General features: G+C 37.7%; 2 protein-coding genes across 4 annotated transcripts in view; one reads left to right on the top strand and one right to left on the bottom strand.

Moving 5' to 3' along the window:
• MFN1 (mitofusin 1) overlaps positions 1–7,254 on the top strand; it is a 32,064-nt gene extending 24,810 nt beyond the window's left edge. The window contains exons 16-18 of the mRNA XM_026007201.2: positions 377–573; positions 2,851–2,985; positions 4,971–7,254. Of these exons, the coding sequence (XP_025862986.1) occupies positions 377–573; positions 2,851–2,985; positions 4,971–5,052 (414 nt within the window). The 3' untranslated portion in view covers positions 5,053–7,254. The remainder of the gene's footprint in view (positions 1–376; positions 574–2,850; positions 2,986–4,970) is intronic.
• The window catches only part of GNB4 (G protein subunit beta 4), a 57,940-nt gene continuing 46,165 nt past the window's right edge, over positions 7,255–19,029 (bottom strand). For all 3 annotated transcript variants that reach the window (XM_072752627.1, XM_072752628.1, XM_026007202.2), the window contains exons 9-10: positions 13,431–13,647; positions 7,255–11,495 (exon numbers count right to left, since the gene is read on the bottom strand). In XM_072752627.1, the coding sequence (XP_072608728.1) occupies positions 11,389–11,495; positions 13,431–13,647 (324 nt within the window). In that variant the 3' untranslated portion in view covers positions 7,255–11,388. The remainder of the gene's footprint in view (positions 11,496–13,430; positions 13,648–19,029) is intronic.

Raw genomic sequence — 19,029 nt, 5'->3', positions numbered from 1 at the left:
TAGTTCTTTTTAACTGCTAAATTTTTTTGTTTTCACCTCATTAACAACGTAGGGTTATCTAGTTTGGTTTTTAAAATCTCTGACCTAAAAAAAAATTCACATCTCTTTTGAGATATATCATTTTGAGATATATCAACTTAGCAAATGTCTGGCAGGTTATGAAAGTTCCTGCCTGATATTTATGTACTCCTTTTTAATCTTGGTTGATTTCTAATAACTTCACATTTTCTCATGGAGAAAGAATATCTTTTTTTAAAAAAAATGGATTTGACTCAAAGATCTGTAGGGAGCTGATAAGTTTGTTAAAATGCCTTAACATACAATCTCCCTAGTGGTGATATTCTTTCTTGAAGTAACCTGTGAATTTATCTTACAGATTTGGAAAACTGTAGGGTGGAAACTCATATCTGTTTCATTAAGTATGTATGGAGCTCTGTATCTTTACGAGAGGCTGACCTGGACCACACGTGCTAAGGAGAGAGCCTTTAAACAGCAGTTTGTGAACTATGCAACTGAGAAACTGCAGATGATTGTTAGCTTCACAAGTGCAAACTGTAGCCATCAAGTACAACAGTAAGTTGAAAGATGTGTCTTTGTTGATTTTTTTAAGCATTATTGAAGTATGACATATATGTAAAAAAAAATGCACTAATGAGCATAGCTCAAAAGAATTATCACAATATTCTTGTGATATGAACACATTTTGTGATCACCACCAAGGTGAAAAAAAAGAGTAAAACCAAATAAGGCTCAAAAATGCATCATGGCAGAAATGCTTCATGTAGTTTATTTTTACTGTCACAGCCCAGATTTATAAGCCTAAGGTTTTTTTTTGTTTTTGAGAGCAAGAGCAGTATCAGAGAGACATAGAGGTAGAGGGTGAAACAGACTCCTCCCTGAGCAGGGAGCCTGATGCAGGGCTCAATCCTAGGACCCTGGATCATGACCTGAGCTGAATGCAGATGCTTAACCAACTGAGCCACCCAGGTGCCCCCACCACATTTACAAGTTTAAAGGCATAATTATTTTAGAACTCAAGAGGATTTTATTATAATGAATACTGGAGTACACTAGTTTCTTTAATGTATCTTAAAATTTGTTTAATTAATTTAATAAAAATATTAGATTTCAGTTAAGGCAATGCATAATAATCTATATTTGGTTGCTGCTGAGAGCTGAATTTAAAAAGTTTCCTGAGCTGAAGATGATTGTTGTGATTTAATGGAAGAGATAACATGTACATAATTACAATAAAAGGTGAAGAGTGGACGCGCCTGGGTGGCTAAATGGTTGAGCATCCTGCCTTTGTCTCAGGTCATGATCCTGGGGTCCTGGGGTTGAGTCCCACATCGGGCTCTCTGCCTATGTCTCTGCCTCTCTCTCTCTCTCTCATGAATAAATCTTTAAAAAGTGAAAAGAAGTAATATAAGTGGTAAGTAAGCCTCATAACGTGAAGCTCTAGAATCTTAAATCATGAAAGATAGTGGGTCAAAAAAAAGGTTTCTTCCAAGGAAGGGTAGCCGAATGGGTTTTGAGTGTGCAGAATTTGAAGATGTAGGCAGAGAAAACACACCAAAAGAAAGGAAGTAGGGTGGAAAGAAATGTGTTCAGAAATAGAAAATTTCAGTGTGGCAGATTTGTATATTGGGTGTGGGGGGGTAAATTAAAATATAAACCTAACACTAAGACAGGACCTTGGATGATGGGGAGTCCTGCTCTAGAACAAATAACTGCAGTGGTGTAGTGTATAGGATGGTTTAGGCTAAGGAGACGAGAATTGCAGGGAGATTCAGCTTTCAGTCACAAGATCAACATGGTTAGAGTTGCAGGGAATGGAAACAATGAGGGCACAGATTGGAGAATATTTGCCAAATACTTATTAAGCTCCTGTCTTAAATAGTTTCCATTTATTTATGTTAAGAAAGATGTTTTCTCTAATGGAAGTACCTAGACATCCCAAAGAAATCAGCTGAGGTCACATATGTAAAACAAGATTAATGAAGCTTTCCATTCATTTGATCATTATTTGTTAATTGTCTACCATGTGCCAATCACTATGCTAGAGGTGATTGTAGGAAACTAAAAATAGATAATGAGATCTCTTTCTTAGAGGACTTTACATCCTAATGGCAGCAGCCTAAAATAATTGCTCAGTTAAAATAATAGCTAAATATTGATTTAATGAAATATGAAAATAATAAAAGATGCTTAATTTGTGTAATACTGATATTTGGTGGAATGGGTTGAGCATGGAAAGAAAAAGAGACCATGGGAAAGATGAGTATGCACAGGAAAATAGTTACCAAAAAAATGTCAGTTAATCATAAATATTCCAGAGGTAAACATCTATATCAGGCATGCTCCCAGTTGCAAAAATAACATGTTGACCAAAGCTAATATATTAACTGGCACACAAATTGGTTTGGTTGTAGAAACATGGTTCAGTATTACTGTGATTTAAAGTATTTTTCATCTGAGTCACATAAGCTCATGAAGTTTTCTCACCTGTTCTCAGTAATTGTTATTTCTATAGGCAAGGGACACGTAAGCCTTACTGTGCTTCTGAAGAAATACACCCAACTTCTGCCTTTTTATAGCTTAGTCATATTCACAACCATATTCTAGAGGTTGATACTGCCTGTTGAGCATTTGTCTTAAGGCCAGATGAAATTAAGCCCAAAGTGCTGTTAAGCCTACAAGTGCCATACCCTCCTTAATAGTAATATTCTTTGATATCTTGTTTTAGGTATACTTTAAACTTGCAGTCTTTCTATATAAGCTTTAAATTAAAGCTTCTTTTATTTTAAAAGACATTCATGACTGCTGAAAAAAATAATTTTTTATTTTAAGGGAAATGGCAACCACTTTCGCTCGCCTTTGCCAACAAGTTGATATTACACAAAGACATCTGGAAGAAGAAATTGCTAGATTATCCAAAGAAATAGATCAACTGGAGAAAATACAAAACAATTCAAAGTTCTTAAGGTATTTGAACCTTTTTTCTCAATAATATGAATATTTATTGGTCTCATTACCTGAATATAATTATGTAACATTACTTGTGAATTTGTATTAAAACTTTCTGCGTCGGCTTAAATTATTTTTCATATTTAATTCTGAAAGTTTTTCATTTTCAATGAAAGCTAATTTCAACAAATAAAAGCAAATCTAAAAGAGTAAAAGGAATCTTTCAGATTTTTATCTAAAAGTCTATTAAGCCATATTAGTTCCTTTTCAGAGCAGAAGTTTTTAATTAAAAGTGTGAGTTTTTTTTTTTTTTTAAGATTTATTTTAGAGGGCGTGCGTTTGCACACTTGTGTGAGTTGAGGGAAGGGCAGAGAGCAAGAATCTTCAAGCAGAGTCCACCAAGCGCAGAGCCTGATGTGGGGCTCAGTCCCAGGACCCATGAGGTCACTTGAGTCAAAACCAAGAGTCAGACAGTCAACCAGCTGAGCCACTTTTGGGGGCAAAAGTGCAAGTTTTTAGTCCCCTGAATTCAAGGCCCTTAACTTCCCATTTTCACTGAGGGACTGTTGGGTATGCTTAAATTTAAAGCAATGTAAGTAAAACAAGATATCCTAATACATGCAGTTCTGGTATAGTAGGATTTATTATGGATTCTGTGGGGTCTAAGTAAAGTTTGCCTTTGGGGACCTGACCAGAAGTGTCACCATGACGTGACTACTTCGGTAGGTCCTAACTTTCAGCTTTTGCCCCATTAGCTGGCTCACCTACCAGTACCATTAACCATCATTAATTCCTGCTGTTACTTACCTCAGGGTATGTGGTACATGCAGTTGCCCATGTGAGAGCAGCTTGCAGTGTCTTCAAATTGTAGAGGCTATCCTTGTGAGCTAAATTTGGGGACATCTAAAACAACTGAAGTGGTGTCTACCATGGTATCTTAATCTGATCTGCAGTGACATTGTCATCACTCCTCAATTTCATAATGTCTGGAAAAGACGACTGCCTGTTGTTTAGACCCCGACTTCCTTATCCATACAAACACACCCAAGTAAATTTCATTTATTCTATCATGTTTTAAGTTAAATCATCTCAAATACAGCCTTTCAAATATATTGGAATTATACCTAGTAGAATTATTTACTTAGATTGTTTTTAGTAGTGTTTTGTCTTGTTGGAGTAAAATGTAAATGATATTATTGGCACTTTAGCCTTTTGATTTTGGCAGGACTGACTTGAGTATGAATAGTATTGAGCTGCTAATCCTTTGTCTAACAGGAATAATAAATACCATAATTTTTAGAAACTCCATTGTTACTAGATTAGGCTCAGCAATTCAGGTAAAACACTTACTTAATGCTTCAGGAGAGTTGCCTGAAGAAGCATACAGAGGAGTCTGTATGTACATTAACTTATATGACCCTCGCCATGTGTACCCAGCAACAGTACAAGACCAAGAGAAAAGATAGAAGCTCATTCAAGTATGTGTGTGTACCCTGGCATGGTAGGAGAATGGGAGACATGATCTTTGTTCCTGTTTTCCTCTTGTTAGGGTATTTGGCTTTGTCAAGTATTCTGGTGTTAAAAAACTCTTGGAATACCATGGTCCTTTGACATCTGACAGCTGCTTTATATATACACAAAACCAGTTGTTCTATACTTTATGCTTAACTTAAAAGGGAATTCAAGGACAATTATGACTGTGTGTGACGTAGGATATAACTCCCAAGAAGGTAATAGGATTCCATTGTCCGTTACGATTTTCATTTTTAAGGTTTTGGTTTTATCCCCGTGTACCTTTTTAAAGTTCTGGACATTGGGTTCTGTGTTTACAGCAGAGTATAATAGCATATATACATATTCTTAGAAGGTTGATAATAGCTTAATCTCATTTCAAATAAATGCAGCACCAGCTGACTAATGATTTTAAGATTGGATAGAATGCCTTTTTTTTTATTGGCCTTTATGATAATCAGATTGGTATTTTATTCATTTTTTTAAATTAGAAATAAAGCCGTTCAACTTGAAAATGAGCTGGAGAATTTTACTAAGCAGTTTCTACGTTCAAGCAATGAAGAAAAATCTTAACAGAGATTGCTTTGGTGATCATCATAGGAGAAAATGGAACTTGGAAGACTGGGACAGTTTTTTTTTTTTTTTTTTTTTTTTAATGAAATGACTTTAAATGTGAATTATACTAACTGTACCTAAATAGCAAATCCTTGTATAGATTCTGGTAATGATCTATCTCAGGGTGTTTGCATTTCTGAAGAGTGTTATGATGTCTTCTTAGTTTTAAACTTGGGCAAAGGCTAAATTGTGTTAAAAATGATGAATTAGTTAAAAGCAACAGAACCAACTATGTGACCCCTGAGGGGTGGGGCCTCATTCTTAATTAGGGCTCTCTTTGTTTTTGATTCTGAAAAACTCTGCTTCCTGGCATCCAGGAGTTAGAGAATGCTCCTTTCATCTTTTCTCAAAACTAATTTTTGATGCCTACCTTAATGGGTATAGTCATTTGTTTTTGTTTCATAAACTTCATTGCTCTATCGAGGAGTGTAGTGGAATGTTCTTGAGTGTATTGTTTATGCAAGTTGCAATCACTTTTGCCATCCTGGCTGGTAAGTAAACCACTAATAAATATACTGTTTTTACTCCCTCTTTTTTCCCATTAAAACTGATGTAAAAGTGTAAGGATTTGTTATTATAAAGTCTCTTATAAAAAAGTATCTGGGTCTGAATAAATAGTTGCTTGATCTGTTTCTGAAGAAACATTTTCTGCTTCAGCTATGATTACAGCAAGGAAACCTTTCTAGCTCAGTTTTAGGAATAAAGTTTGAACTGACAAAAATAGCCAAAGATATGGGTGCTCTGAATTGTTGGTGGTTATGGTCTTGTACAAATGCTATTCTTCAGAAGATATTCGCCAAGGATACTGCTGGATTGTCCCCCCCAGGTGGCTTTTACTTTTATGTAATTGTATGAATTTGCCAGGGCACTGTTAATATTGTATTTCTTAACTTAATGAAATGTTCATGAGTTCAAGTACTGTGTCTGTTTCTGTGTAAAAACTAATTGAAATATATATGGAAACACCAAAAAATGGCATTCTAGAGCTTTGCTACACAAAGTGTAGTCTTGAGGATCACCAGAGTAACAGCATCTAGGTGGTTGTTAGATGCATGAGTTAGTGCATTTGGCCAAGCATAGTGTCTGCTTTTCCAGAGAGGGATAATACGTTAGGCTCTTTTATCCTTAATACTGTTTCCTTTTTTTGTGCCTTAATTTAAGACTACTGGATGCTACTCAGTCTTTCCACAGCAGGTGCAGCACTTTTTTCAGGATATTTTAAGGAGAAAACATTTAAGTCACAGAAGCCTTTCAAAAATATATTTTTATGCAGATCAGATACTAGGATGCAGTATCAAAATCCATCTACTAGTTTGTAGCTTTTGTTGCTTTATAACCAAAATACAGTGCAAGCTGCCAACAACCGGGATTAGGTAGCAACTGCCACGTGAAACTAATGTCTGAGACTGGGTACTGCTAACTTAGAAGTTCAAGACCTTAATCTTTACATGAAAGCACTTGAAGTTTTGAAATAGTGTAGTGGTTTGGTATCACCTCATTAGTAATAGTACAGTGGCTGTCAAAGTCTGGTCCCTGGATTAACTGTACATCACTTGTGAACTTCTGACAAGTGCATATTGCAGGTTCTCACCAAGACCCACTGCATCCAGGAGTGTTTGGGAACCAACCATCTGAATTTAACAAGCCCTCCAGGTGATCCTCTTGCTCGCTAAAGTGTGGACTGCTGGAATAGTGGTTCATAGTAAATCTCTAGGAAGTTTTCCATCACCAGTTGAATGCAGTTCCACCACCTTGATCAAGTTTGAAAATGCATGAATGTTGAACACTAAAATAAGGACACCCAGCCTTGATGCCTGGAGATTAAGTTTGCAGGACTATAACTTTGTATAACCTTTATACAAAACTACGTTTTTATAAGTATGCAAGGTGAAAATAAAATGTTTGCCTGATAGTTGATAAATGTAGCATTTATACTGACAGTGAGTTTTAATGTTTGTGGTAGCTATCTTGGGTAGACTGGCTGACGCGTCTGGCCAAGAGAAGTTTCCTCATTCTCCAAGGATGTGGTGATGAAACGAAAGCAGTAAATAATGTTGTAGCCTTTTAACAGAAGATACAGCATTCACAGTGGTAAAGAATGTTTACTTCTGAGACTTAATTTTTAATGTGATTTTAAAAATTAAAGCCTGCTACATGAAATCTGGTTAAAAGCACTTTATTGATTACAATATCAATTCACAGCAACATTTCACAGAGCTACTGTACAAATAAAGGAATGAATCATTGTGCAAGAAAGAACCAATACTATTAAGTCACGGTACAAGTCCATAGTTTGCTTTAAAGCTTTTATAAGAGCTTTAATCTATGTTCACCTTTCCCACAGTCATACTACTGACATTCAGAGTCAATTGGCTACAAGTTTATAGAAACCACTGTAGGTGAAGAAAAACATTTTAATCGGCTTTAAAAACCCACTTCTGTGGATGCTTTTGGATAAGAATATGCAAATCTAAGTGTTCAGATGCTTCTTCGAAAACAACAGAATAGAGCACCATTGTATAAAAGACAAAAGGCTTGAAATATCTACCAAGTATCACTGAAGTTCCATTAATTAAAAAATAAATATGTAAGATTTTGTTGAACACTTAACACCAGTTGAAACACGAAACCAATTTTTTCATGATGCTGCATTATAACTTTTATAGGATTAGTAATTTAAGAAAAAAGACTCAGGAAATTTTATCATCATGCAAACAAATCTGCTAAATACAAGGTGTACCATCAATCTGTGACCAAAATGTTTTAAAAATACACTGCTAGCTTAGACATTGAGCTACAAACCATTTTAAGGAGTACCTATTATAACCAATATTTTTAGAATACCACAAAATTTAAGGCAACCCTAACAGGAAGAAAAACTAGTAAATTTGAAACATAATTCACCTACTTAATCTAATTTAAAATGCCAATTTTCTTCACTGTGCTACTCTTTCTCACGAGAAAGATGGTCTAACCTTGAGGGTGTTTAAAAACTTCTAACAGGAGGTAAGAGTTTAAAATTTTGCTTTTCATAAGGGCAAAAGGGAAATTTGAAGCTGAATATAGTACTTGATTTAAAAGCAACTATTTTTAAGCATGACTTCTACCCTAAAGATTCTAGAGAATATTGTGAAAATGATAGGCCCATTTAGAAGATTGCTTAATCAGTTTCCTTAAGTTTAAACATCAAGAGAAACCACAAGTATTCAACTGCCTTGTAATTTAAAATGTGAAACATTAAACAGTAATCAAAGCATAAAATTTCCCTGAATGCTTTCACTTTAAAAAGGTTAAAGTTATTAAATCTAAGACCGCAATAGTGTTGGAGAAAGTCAGTTATAATATTGGCACAGTATGTTTTAGCAATAAAAATTCCATTGTCACCTGGAGAAATCAAGATCCATTTCTCTTAACAGATTAATTAACACATTCCAGAAGCACCTACATCTATATGTCTAGACTAGTTTACTATCCCTCGTGCAGTATCCATTTAGCTGAGTCTACATTAAAATAAGGAAAATGGCCTATTAGACTCTTGAAATAGTAAACCCAAATTTTTGCCTCTGTGAAGATGGAACTCAATGTGGTGCTAGGAACCATGGCATCACAACTAGAAAAATCTGAGTAGGTAGGGAGGGACCTTCGATATTCAGTCTAAACCTTAATACAGCTGCCAAAAATGAGGCCTGCCTCAAGGTGGAGAGGTCCTTGCTATCAGCTTTTGGGATGAAAAGCTGAACCACATGGCAGTCACTACCACTTTTTAGAGAAGAATATGTTCTCTTATTCTTGCCAGATCTGGGAAAAGGAAAAACCACCCCACTCTTTATGAAGTGACTGATGAATCTATAAACAAACATGCTGAGGCATATAGTATGTTTAAATGTTTCTTATAAGGTAAAAGCAAATAGGCACCAGATAAATGCAACAATCTTGATACACATTCTTTAAAACTAGTACTACTACATTACTCTTACTGGTTACAAGTCTTATGCACAATACTTAAGACTATCAGCTGAACTCAAACTGCAATAAATATATTTAGCAATTGGAGCCTGTTATTACTAGAGAGCAAAGGTTTAGCTAGTAAGTTAATGTGGTAATGAGGTCACCATTTGGTCATAATGTGTCAACAGCCACCATAGTGGTTGGTTCATAGTTGTCCAGTCCATACTGAATTACAGGAACGGCTCTTAAACTTCTCTATAAAGACTTTTAACATTAACTCATTCTATCAACATGCTGAAGACCAGAGAATTCCTGTAGTCCCAGCCTCTCAAAAGTATCTTGTGATTAGGTAACTTTCAAAGCAGAGGAGATATTCTCATACAGTGTGTGTGTGTGTGTGTGTGTGTGTGTGTACACACACACATATATATGGCTGTTTTGCACATGGCAGAGGTGCTGCTTCAGCAGGACTGTGGAACTGTGAAAGGAACTACTGAACTATACGGCAAACCCTCACCTTTTTGGGAAATGAATACTTTGAATTTAATGAATATTAAAGTTTCTTTAAAATAGTCTTGGCTTACCTCAAAGAGCTCTTCTTTATGAAAGTCCACAAACATTAATTGCAAAAAAAAGTTCATAGAAATCTTATGTGTTTATAAATATACATTCATGCCTGCCATCTATAATAGTCTTTTTTTTTTTTTTTGGTCCTTTATCTTAGTATTCGTTTATTATCAGCTGATCTTAAAAACGGGTACAGAGTTCATTATAGTTGATGCACTTACTAGCACATTCACAATATAAAAATGAAAATTCACAAGTAAAATTTGGGGAGTATTTAGAGTTATATGTGATCAAAAGTTGAGACCTATCTCAACAGTAACAGACACAGTTCACTAAATTACAAAAACAATGCACTTCTATATATGAGAGTAACCAATGACTTCATCATCAAGCAAGACTAACAATCTTCTATTGTCAATCACTTAGCTTTAGTTACAGGAGAAAATACAACAGGAAAAGTATCTTTATTTGGGGGGAGGGGCATTCTAGTAATAGATACATTATTATCACTGACAAACAGGAATTGCTTAGTATTTTCCTCTGACTCCTTCGAGGACTGCTCTTGGAATTTTTCTTTTGGCTTTAAAGAGGAATCACTTGGATATAAGCATTCTTTGAGGCAAAATCACTTAGAAATCATATTATGCCAAGGGAAGAAACATTACAGAAAAACACAAAGTCTGAATGCTTCCTTTTTAAAATTTAAGTTGCAGATAATACAAAATCTGAACTGATGTAAACTATGAACAAATTCATAAAGCTACCTTGCTACACAATTATAACTAGTCAAGTCTAGTGACTGGTTAGATTTTACTCTTTCAACAACATAATGGCATCACCATTATATTTCCTATCTACATGTATATCGAGAACACTGGAGAAAATTCTTCAGATGCAAGGATAATCCAAATGTTAATGTGAAATAATGAGTGGACCCTGCGAACTCATGTCTAGAACATGAAATCACTAGGAAAGCTTATCATTTACAGAGAGCTACTCAAAGTGTCACTTGATCATAACCACATTTTCTGAATGTCAACCATTTTTATGCATTACTGCTAACAATACAAGAGTTTCTTATCTAGGTCTAAAATTTCAGAATGAAATCTCGATTCCCTAGCCTTCAGATTAGCTCTTCCTCCAAGGACTGAAAATGAGCACTTATTTAAATTCATAGGATGGCAAAGGATGCACCAGAAACTAAGGATACTCAACAGGGGACTCCCCTCAGAGGTACTGAGGCCTGCTAGCATTCTTAAACATTGACCAACCAGAAGCTCTTTTAGATTTTTAAAAGGGTCAGAAATCAAGGAGACTTTCTTCAAACGGAAGTACACACACATAAAGGATCACTTCCATCTATTACTGTGCTTACTTCCTCCATTACAAAACTGAAAAATGTTATTTCTTACGTATAGAAAGTTAAAAATGTAGTTCTTAAAAAATGCAAACACAATCAAACATGATAACCGGCTATAATGTGTACATTCTGTCCTATACAAAGAAAATAAAGAATTTGAGTACAAGCAAGAATTTATCAAGGTTAAATTAGCTCAATTCCTCAAATTAATGAACTGGTCCTTTTGATGTCAGCAAGCACCCCTTGCTGCCACGCCCCCCTCCCCCATTTTGTAGTTTACTGAAATCTTTTTGTATATAATAATCTCAATAGAAAAATCTTCACCTGCAAATATAAGGTAGAATTTTCTTCTCACAGCAATAGGCTGTAGCACTGATTTCTCCAGATAGCAATGGAGAACAGAAAACCTGCATGTACTATTAATTCCAGATTCTAAGAAAACTGTCCCAAGAGCCTGTTGCCACAGCCATGCCATCATCTGTTACACCTAAACAGCTGACACGGTTGTCATGACCAGCAAGAACACCTGAAAAACAAAAGTTTAGGAAAAAGTTAACAGCAGGCAACTTTCAGAATTGAATAGTTATAGGCATAAAAGATCTAGAAGAGTATTTAAAACCTAAAAAGGGAGACTGGGTTCCAGGGGTAAGCTGGATGTGTGCACAAATACAATTATTTGCATTACATGAATCACTGACATGGACGTCAGCTCATGCTTATCACTTGAAATATTTTATAGTCATCTTATATCTAGGAAAACAGATGCATGTATACTTTATATAAGTTCATGATCCACCAGATGTTGCCATTGTGCTCTATGCTGTTTTCAAAACAAAATTTCGAGTGATAAGTAGCCTTTCATCACAACAATAAGAATGTACAAATGAAGTTGCCTGATATCACTACTTGCCTTGCAGAAATACCAACATAACTTATGTGCTTTGTTAAACTGCAAATACTAAATGTTTTGGATTTAACTTATGAAACCATCCAACTCCTCTAGTTTTAGTTTTGTATATTAAATTTGTTTGATATTCAGATCACCACACAGGATAAAAACGAGCATTCCCAAATAATTGCAAGGAAAATGAGAAATGTAAAGATGTACAAGAAAAATTGGAATATATCAAATTCAAGAATTTTTTCTTTAATAAACTGTGTCTGAGTTTGCAGTAGCTGTACATAATGAAGCAAAATCATTTTCAACCAACCTCAGAAATAAAAGTTCACCGTGTCTAAAACTATTAATATTCTCTGTAGTATCTCCAGCACAGCAATGTTTGGCAATAGGCAAATGTACAATTACGGGTTGAAATAAAAAATGAGCACTGTGACTAAATACTCCAAGTCACACTGGAAAGGAAAGTGAATTAGCAATTCACAAAGTCGTCATTCAATTTTACTGTGAAACTATCAAGTTGAGCCAACTTGAAACCAAGCAGCTGTAGGGAGAGCAAAACTAACTCAAGCACATGCTAAAATACGGAAAACAAACACATTTTGTTATGGATGCTAAGTGATTCAATCCAGGCAAAACACCTAATACTGATTTTAAAAAGTCTTAATTATGTAAACACTGACTGAGTTCTAAATAAAATCCACTCCACATGGGAGACATTGAAAGATGGGAAGGATGTGGCTGTGGTGGGAAGACAGCCCTCAAAAGAGAACGCCAAGAAGTAAAAAATAATAATAAATTCAAAAAAAAATGACTCATTTGAATTGTTTTAAAACTAGGCATTCTCTGTTGAGGGTTCAGCTTTAACACCACTCCTCCCAGAGCACCCCAGTGTGGATACTAAAAACCGTGTTGGAGTGTGCATACGCGCATGTATGTGTGCGTGCACACACACATACACAAATCAAGCAACAGCAACACAGGGTATTATTTAAAGATACGGAATAAATACTTAGGAGCTACCTTTGGGCACAGAAAACATGAGCTGGGGCCAGAGGACTGCTGTTTTGGTACAAGCCATGTACCTGTTTGATTCTCATATGTATAATACTGATTCTAAACAATACTTCAAATGTATGTAAGTTGTTATTGATGGCAGTAACCAGTGTGACTTGATGCATTCACTAACATTCTGGAAGCTACACGGGAGAACTGAGCTTGGCTCTGAGGCCACCGTGGGTCTACGGACCGGCCAGGCAAGATCTCCAGAAGGAAGAGGATTCACAGCAATTACAGAGATTCCGGTCAGGTTAGAAGAAACTGTAACTTGGAAAAGACCACGCTGAATTTGATTCACTGTTGGTCTTTAGAGCAAAACTTACCAAACACGAGGACACGACAGAACTTGAGGTTCCTGTTTGCAAAGTGGGGAAGTCCACAGGGAGCACGAATGAGCCGGGCCAGGGTGCTGGGCCTCAGGCTGCCAGAACCTCCTCCTGCTTGCCCCGCAGCGCACCCCCAGCGCACCCCCACTGCACCCCCAGGGCCGACGTCCTCACCGACCTGCACGGTCTCCCTTCAGCGTGTCCCACACGTTGCAGTTGAAGTCGTCGTAGCCAGCGAGGAGCAGGCGGCCGCTTTTGGAGAAAGCTACGGACGTGATCCCGCAGATGATGTTGTCGTGGGAGTAGAGCAGCAGCTCCTGGTCGGCGCGGAGGTCGAAGAGGCGGCACGTGGCATCGTCGGAGCCGGTGGCGAAGGCATATCCGTTGGGGAAAAACTGGAAAGCAAAGGCGCGGGCCGTGACTCCCCCGGAGCGCACGGAGACCGTGGGCGGGTGCGGGGACGGGCGCGGGGACAGGGCAGGGCAGGGCAGGGCAGGGCAGGGCAGGGCAGGGCGCCGGCGAGCGGTGGGGGTGGGACCCGGCCCGGCCTCGGGCGCTGCTTAGGACCGACGAGCTGGCTGCAGGCTCCACGGCTCCGCCCCGCTCCCCCACGCGGTTCATCAGCGGGTTTAAATCAAACATCACCCTTACAGAATTTCTAGATGTGCGGTCTTGAACCCCCAGAACCCCATCATGAGAAATGAAGATTCTACGAAAGAGCATAAGCCACCCCAGGCAGGCTAGTGGGAAACCACGCCTCAGTGGTGGGCCAGTCGCCTTCCCTCAGAATCTGCCACTACTACTCAACGTGGATTTTTTTTTTTTAATTTACGATAGTCAGAGAGACAGAGAGAGAGAGAGAGAGAGAGAGAGAGGCAGAGACACAGGCAGAGGGAGAAGCAGGCTCCACGCAGGGAGCCCGATGCGGGACTCGATCCCGGGTCTCCAGGATCGGGCTCTGGGCCAAAGGCGGTGCTAAAGCACTGAGCCACCTGGGCTGCCCTTGAAAAATTTTTTTATAAAGAGTCTGTTTCTTGCTAAATGTATTCCTTGTCTCTTTCCTAATTTCTGTTGCTATTTCCAAGAGGATTTTCTTCCTGTTTTCTACCTGGTTATTATTGGTGTATATAAGAAAGTTATTGATTTTAAAGTAATTTCTGTAACCCAGAAAATACAACAAACTCTTTATGGTATCTAGATAGCCAGATTATATCACCTACAAGTAATATTTTTTTCTACTTTCTAATTCAGCTTTTATTTCAGTTTTGGGTCCAACTATACCAGTTGGAAGTTTCACAACAATTTAAACAATGGTAATGGTATTATCACCTTGTTACCTAATATAACGAGAATGCCTCCAGTGTTTTCACTGTTAAGAAGTGCCCCCACACTCAGGATGATAGTGGAGGGAGGCAGTGATAACAGGCTAAAAGGTTCTCAGAGATACAGGTACTTTAATGCTTTTAGGGATGGTTCAAGCCCAGTGGAGATGCTTTTTCCGCATCAAAAACAAGGAACTGCTTTTCCTTTACAAATTCCCAAAGGAAATAGGGAACTTCTATCCATAATTTCCTCTATCTACCAAGCATCCAATCATTGGTCATCCCAGGCTACAGTAAAGTTTATAAAGGTGGCCCTTCTCTTAAGCACATGAGAGGCTTCACCAAACCCTTACTGACTACTTAGAGACTGATTCTGACCAAGATCCTCCGTTCTAACAGCCTGCAAGATACTCCGTTGTTTATTTGCAGGAAGTCCAGCAATACCATTTACAGACTCGATCAGCATGTGTGGGTTAAACCTGTCCTCTAACATGGACCGAAACAGAACTGTGCAGTAAAGGACTCCCAGCTCAGAACACCCAATCATCAAGAGCACCCCTTGTGCTCTCTCTACGGGGCATGGCATGCCAACAGTCTATGTTCAAGAGACAGGAAGACCAGACCTCCCCCATTTTGCATAGGATCCTCCCCGTTTATGCCCTTCTCCTTGGCAAAATTAGTAACAGCATTCTTTCACTCTCAAAGTTTCACATTTCCTAGTTTGTATGATATATGCTCAGTTTATCAATATGATGAACCAGTTTTAATTGCCTGGGAGCTTAAGATGGCCCCCAGAACTAGAGGAAATATTTAAATGCATCTGGCAGATTTAACATACAAAGGAAAGTGTGTGTGATGTTGGCAGTTTATTTAAGTTGCATTTCTTTTTAATAACAGAGAAGAGCTTTCTAGTACCAAAAATTTCTCATTTTTTAAAAATGGTTGTTTGCTTTTTATCAGATATCTTTTAGTATCCAAAATACTGACAAAATGATTTGGTAAAATTTATTAATAGATTTCCTAATATCAAATCATTCTTCCATTCCTAGAATTTTTACTTGATTTTTTTTTTACTTTGATACATTGTTGATTTGATTTGTAATTAGTCCAAAGATGCTTTTTTTTAATATTTTATTCTTTTAATTTTTATTTATTTAAAAAGATTTTATTTATTCATGAGACACACAGAAAGAAAGGCAGAGACACAGGCAGAGGGAGAAGCAGGCTCCCTGCAAGGAGCCCTATTCAGGACTTGATCCCAGGACCACAACCTGAGCCAAAGGTAGACACTCAACCACTGAACCAACCAGGGGCCCTATAAGATGCTTTTATCTAGTTTGGAGAGAGACCCTTTCTTGTGTTTTGGTGTAACGGTTAATGCTAGTTTGAGACACTAAACTGGGCAACTCTTAATCTTTTCCTTTGTTCAGGAACAGTTTTAATAGTGCTGAAATTTCTGTTCCTTCAAAGTACGAGTTATTTGCCAATAAACTATATAATTCTGAAATTTTAATTAAAAAATAGTTTTAAAAAAACTATCAAGCTATTCAAGTTTTCACTTACTGAATCAGTTTTGGAAAACTGACTGAGAATTACCATAAGTTACATATTTCTAATGATTTTTTAAATCTTTAATAAAAATCTTTTGTAAGTAATATAACCCCTACTCTTAATTTTGTGTATCTACATTTATCCTTCTTAAGTTTACCAGAGATTTAATCCAGTCTCAGAAAATTTAAAAATTCAAGTACTCTAATAGTTCTCCATTATAAAATCTATATTTGTTCACTAAACAAATATTCATTAAGCACCTACTGTATCTATCATGCACAGTTCTAAATGCTGGTCTGGTTATACAACAGAAGTCAACAAAACTGACAAAAGTTATTGTCTCCATGAGCTTATATTCTTGTGAAGCAGACCATAAACATGAAAAGCAAAGAAAAAATAAGCATGTTAGATCATGGTAAGTACTAAGGAGAGGAAAAAAAAATAAGGCTGGTAAAAGGGCAAAGGGAGCATGGGTAAAAGCTCAGGGTGTCCAGGGAAGGCTTCACAGATAAGTAGTTACTAAAGAACACCCCCACCCCCACCCCTTCCCTGCCACCCTGGAGGTGAAGCAATGGGCTTCTGGGGGGTGGGGAGGGGCAGTAAGGGTGACAGCTTCCTTGGTAGAAAACGTGCTAGTGGGGGGTAGCCAAGGAGGCCAGTGTGACTGAGGTGGAGTGAGGACTGGGGAGATCACAGAGAGAGGCAGCGCGGATCACGGGTGACCACAGGTCCACAGTCCCCAAGAGGCCAATATGAACCCTTCAGAATGGTGGTTTTTCAGAACTTACAGTCATTCAGATTTTAGAAAAGGAATATGCTGTGTGTTAACTACAACTCCACTGGGCCTGGAGCGGCATGCTGTGATAAACACAGCAGTGCAAGGTCAGTGACAGTCATACCAAGTGGGCTAATAAGTAAGGACTACAAACAGCTCCCTGCCACAGAGTACTCTATGCTACACTTAGGGGAGAAGACGTTTTTCACAACTTTCTGGATGTCAGAACTGCAGCTCAAGAGCTGGACAGACTACAGGTAAGGGGCAGAAGGAAGATGGTGGAGGACCTGCTGGTTCAGGTAGAGGCTCTCACTTCAATCCATAATTCTGCTTTGCTCCTTACCAGCTCCCTCCTCTCTCTCCCAGTGTGAACTGTTCTTTCCTCCGAAGTCCTGAGCTATTCACTTCAGATTAATGATTTCTTTAGTGGCCTGCTGTGCAATTGGTTTTTATGTTTCAGAACATCTGTACAGTGCAGAATGCAATGTTTATTCCATCAACATCATTAAACTACATTTTTCAAATCCTTAATCTTTTTTCTTGCCTACTTAGGATATCAATACCTCAAAGGTGTATATGAAAGTCTCCTCCTTGATGGCTTTTGGTACTTCGACTCATAGAAATATAGTAATATTACTATAGATTTCTTTTAAGTTTATCGTTTGCCCATTCTTTCATTTTTACTGTTAGCTTTCCTGGGCCATTTAGCTTGAGATGAAGCTCTTGTAAACAACATAACAGTTTGACTAATGATGTAACTTTTAATAGTGGCAACCATTTACATTTATTGTCTTGAGTTATTATATGCGGTCTTAATCTCTTATCCTATGTTATATTTACTGGAATTTTCCCTCCCCATCAAAAAATATGACCTCTGATAATTAAAAAATTCTTGGGTCACAGTATTTCTCCCTCAACACTAAGTGGGTATTGTTCAGAAGCTTTCCAGCCCTGTCTATTATGCAAAAGTGTGAGGCTAGCCTTTTTTTTTTTTTTTATCTTTTGTATCTAGGTAACCTACTTTTCATTTTGAATATTTCTAGAATTGTTTTTCCTTATGTTTTGATATCTTAAATTCAAAAGGATGTCTGTTGGTCTTTTTAAATTACTTTTAAATACTGGGGAAGCAAAAAAAAAAAAATACTGGGGAAGCCCTTTTGTTTTCACTCTTCAGTTCTTTTTTAAAAAATTATTTCTTTAGATGTGGTTTATGTATACAATGGAATATTACTCAGCGATTAGAAACGACAAATACCCACCATTTGCTTCAACGTGGATGGAACTGGAGGGTATTATGCTGAGTGAAATAAGTCAATCGGAGAAGGACAAGCAGTGTATGTTCTCATTCATTTGGGGAATATAAATAATAGTGAAAGGGAATATAAAGGAAGGGAGAAGAAATGTTGGGAAATATCAGGAAGGGAGACAGAACATAAAGACTCCTAACTCGGGGAAACGAACTAGGGGTGGTGGAAGGGGGGAGGAGGGCGGGTGTTGGAGGGGAATGGGTGACGGGCACTGAGGTGGACACTTGATGGGATGAGCACTGGGTGTTTTTCTGTATGTTGGTAAATTGAACACCAATAAAAATTAATTAAAAAAAAATTATTTCTTTGATATCCTTCTGCTTTCAGCCAAAAGGGAGTAAACAGTGATTACATTTATCCCATGCTGATAAATTAATTAATTAGACAAAATATCTGAAACATCGTTCTAAAGACACCGGATATCAATCAAAGGAGACTGGTCCCTGAGAGACAAGGCACAAATGAGGTAAGCCACGTAATTGTCACCACCTTCCTGCCTGGACCTTTACAGGTCACGGTGCTGGGAAGGGCAACCCAGATGGAATCCATTGGTATCTCAGAGTTGAGGAGACAGCTAAGAATCCAGGGAGTCCAAGGCAGCTAGAGTTCACCAGAAAGCACCAGAGAGGACAACACTTAGTAGACAGAAAAGTCAGGAGATGATAAGGGGCCAGTCAAGTATTCAGATGAGTACTGATCACAGGTGTTTAAGGAAACTATTCAAGCAGAATAATTTCCCATTAAAGATAACAGGAAACAAACCTGATGTTCACCCAGGGCCAGGAATAATGCCTGTGCCTTGTGGCAAGAAGGAGAACCTCA

The sequence above is a fragment of the Vulpes vulpes genome, chromosome 3 (assembly GCF_048418805.1).
Source record: "Vulpes vulpes isolate BD-2025 chromosome 3, VulVul3, whole genome shotgun sequence".
NCBI lineage: Eukaryota > Metazoa > Chordata > Mammalia > Carnivora > Canidae > Vulpes > Vulpes vulpes.
Note: the sequence above shows the minus strand (reverse complement) of the source record. Positions and strands in the feature narration are given on the sequence as shown.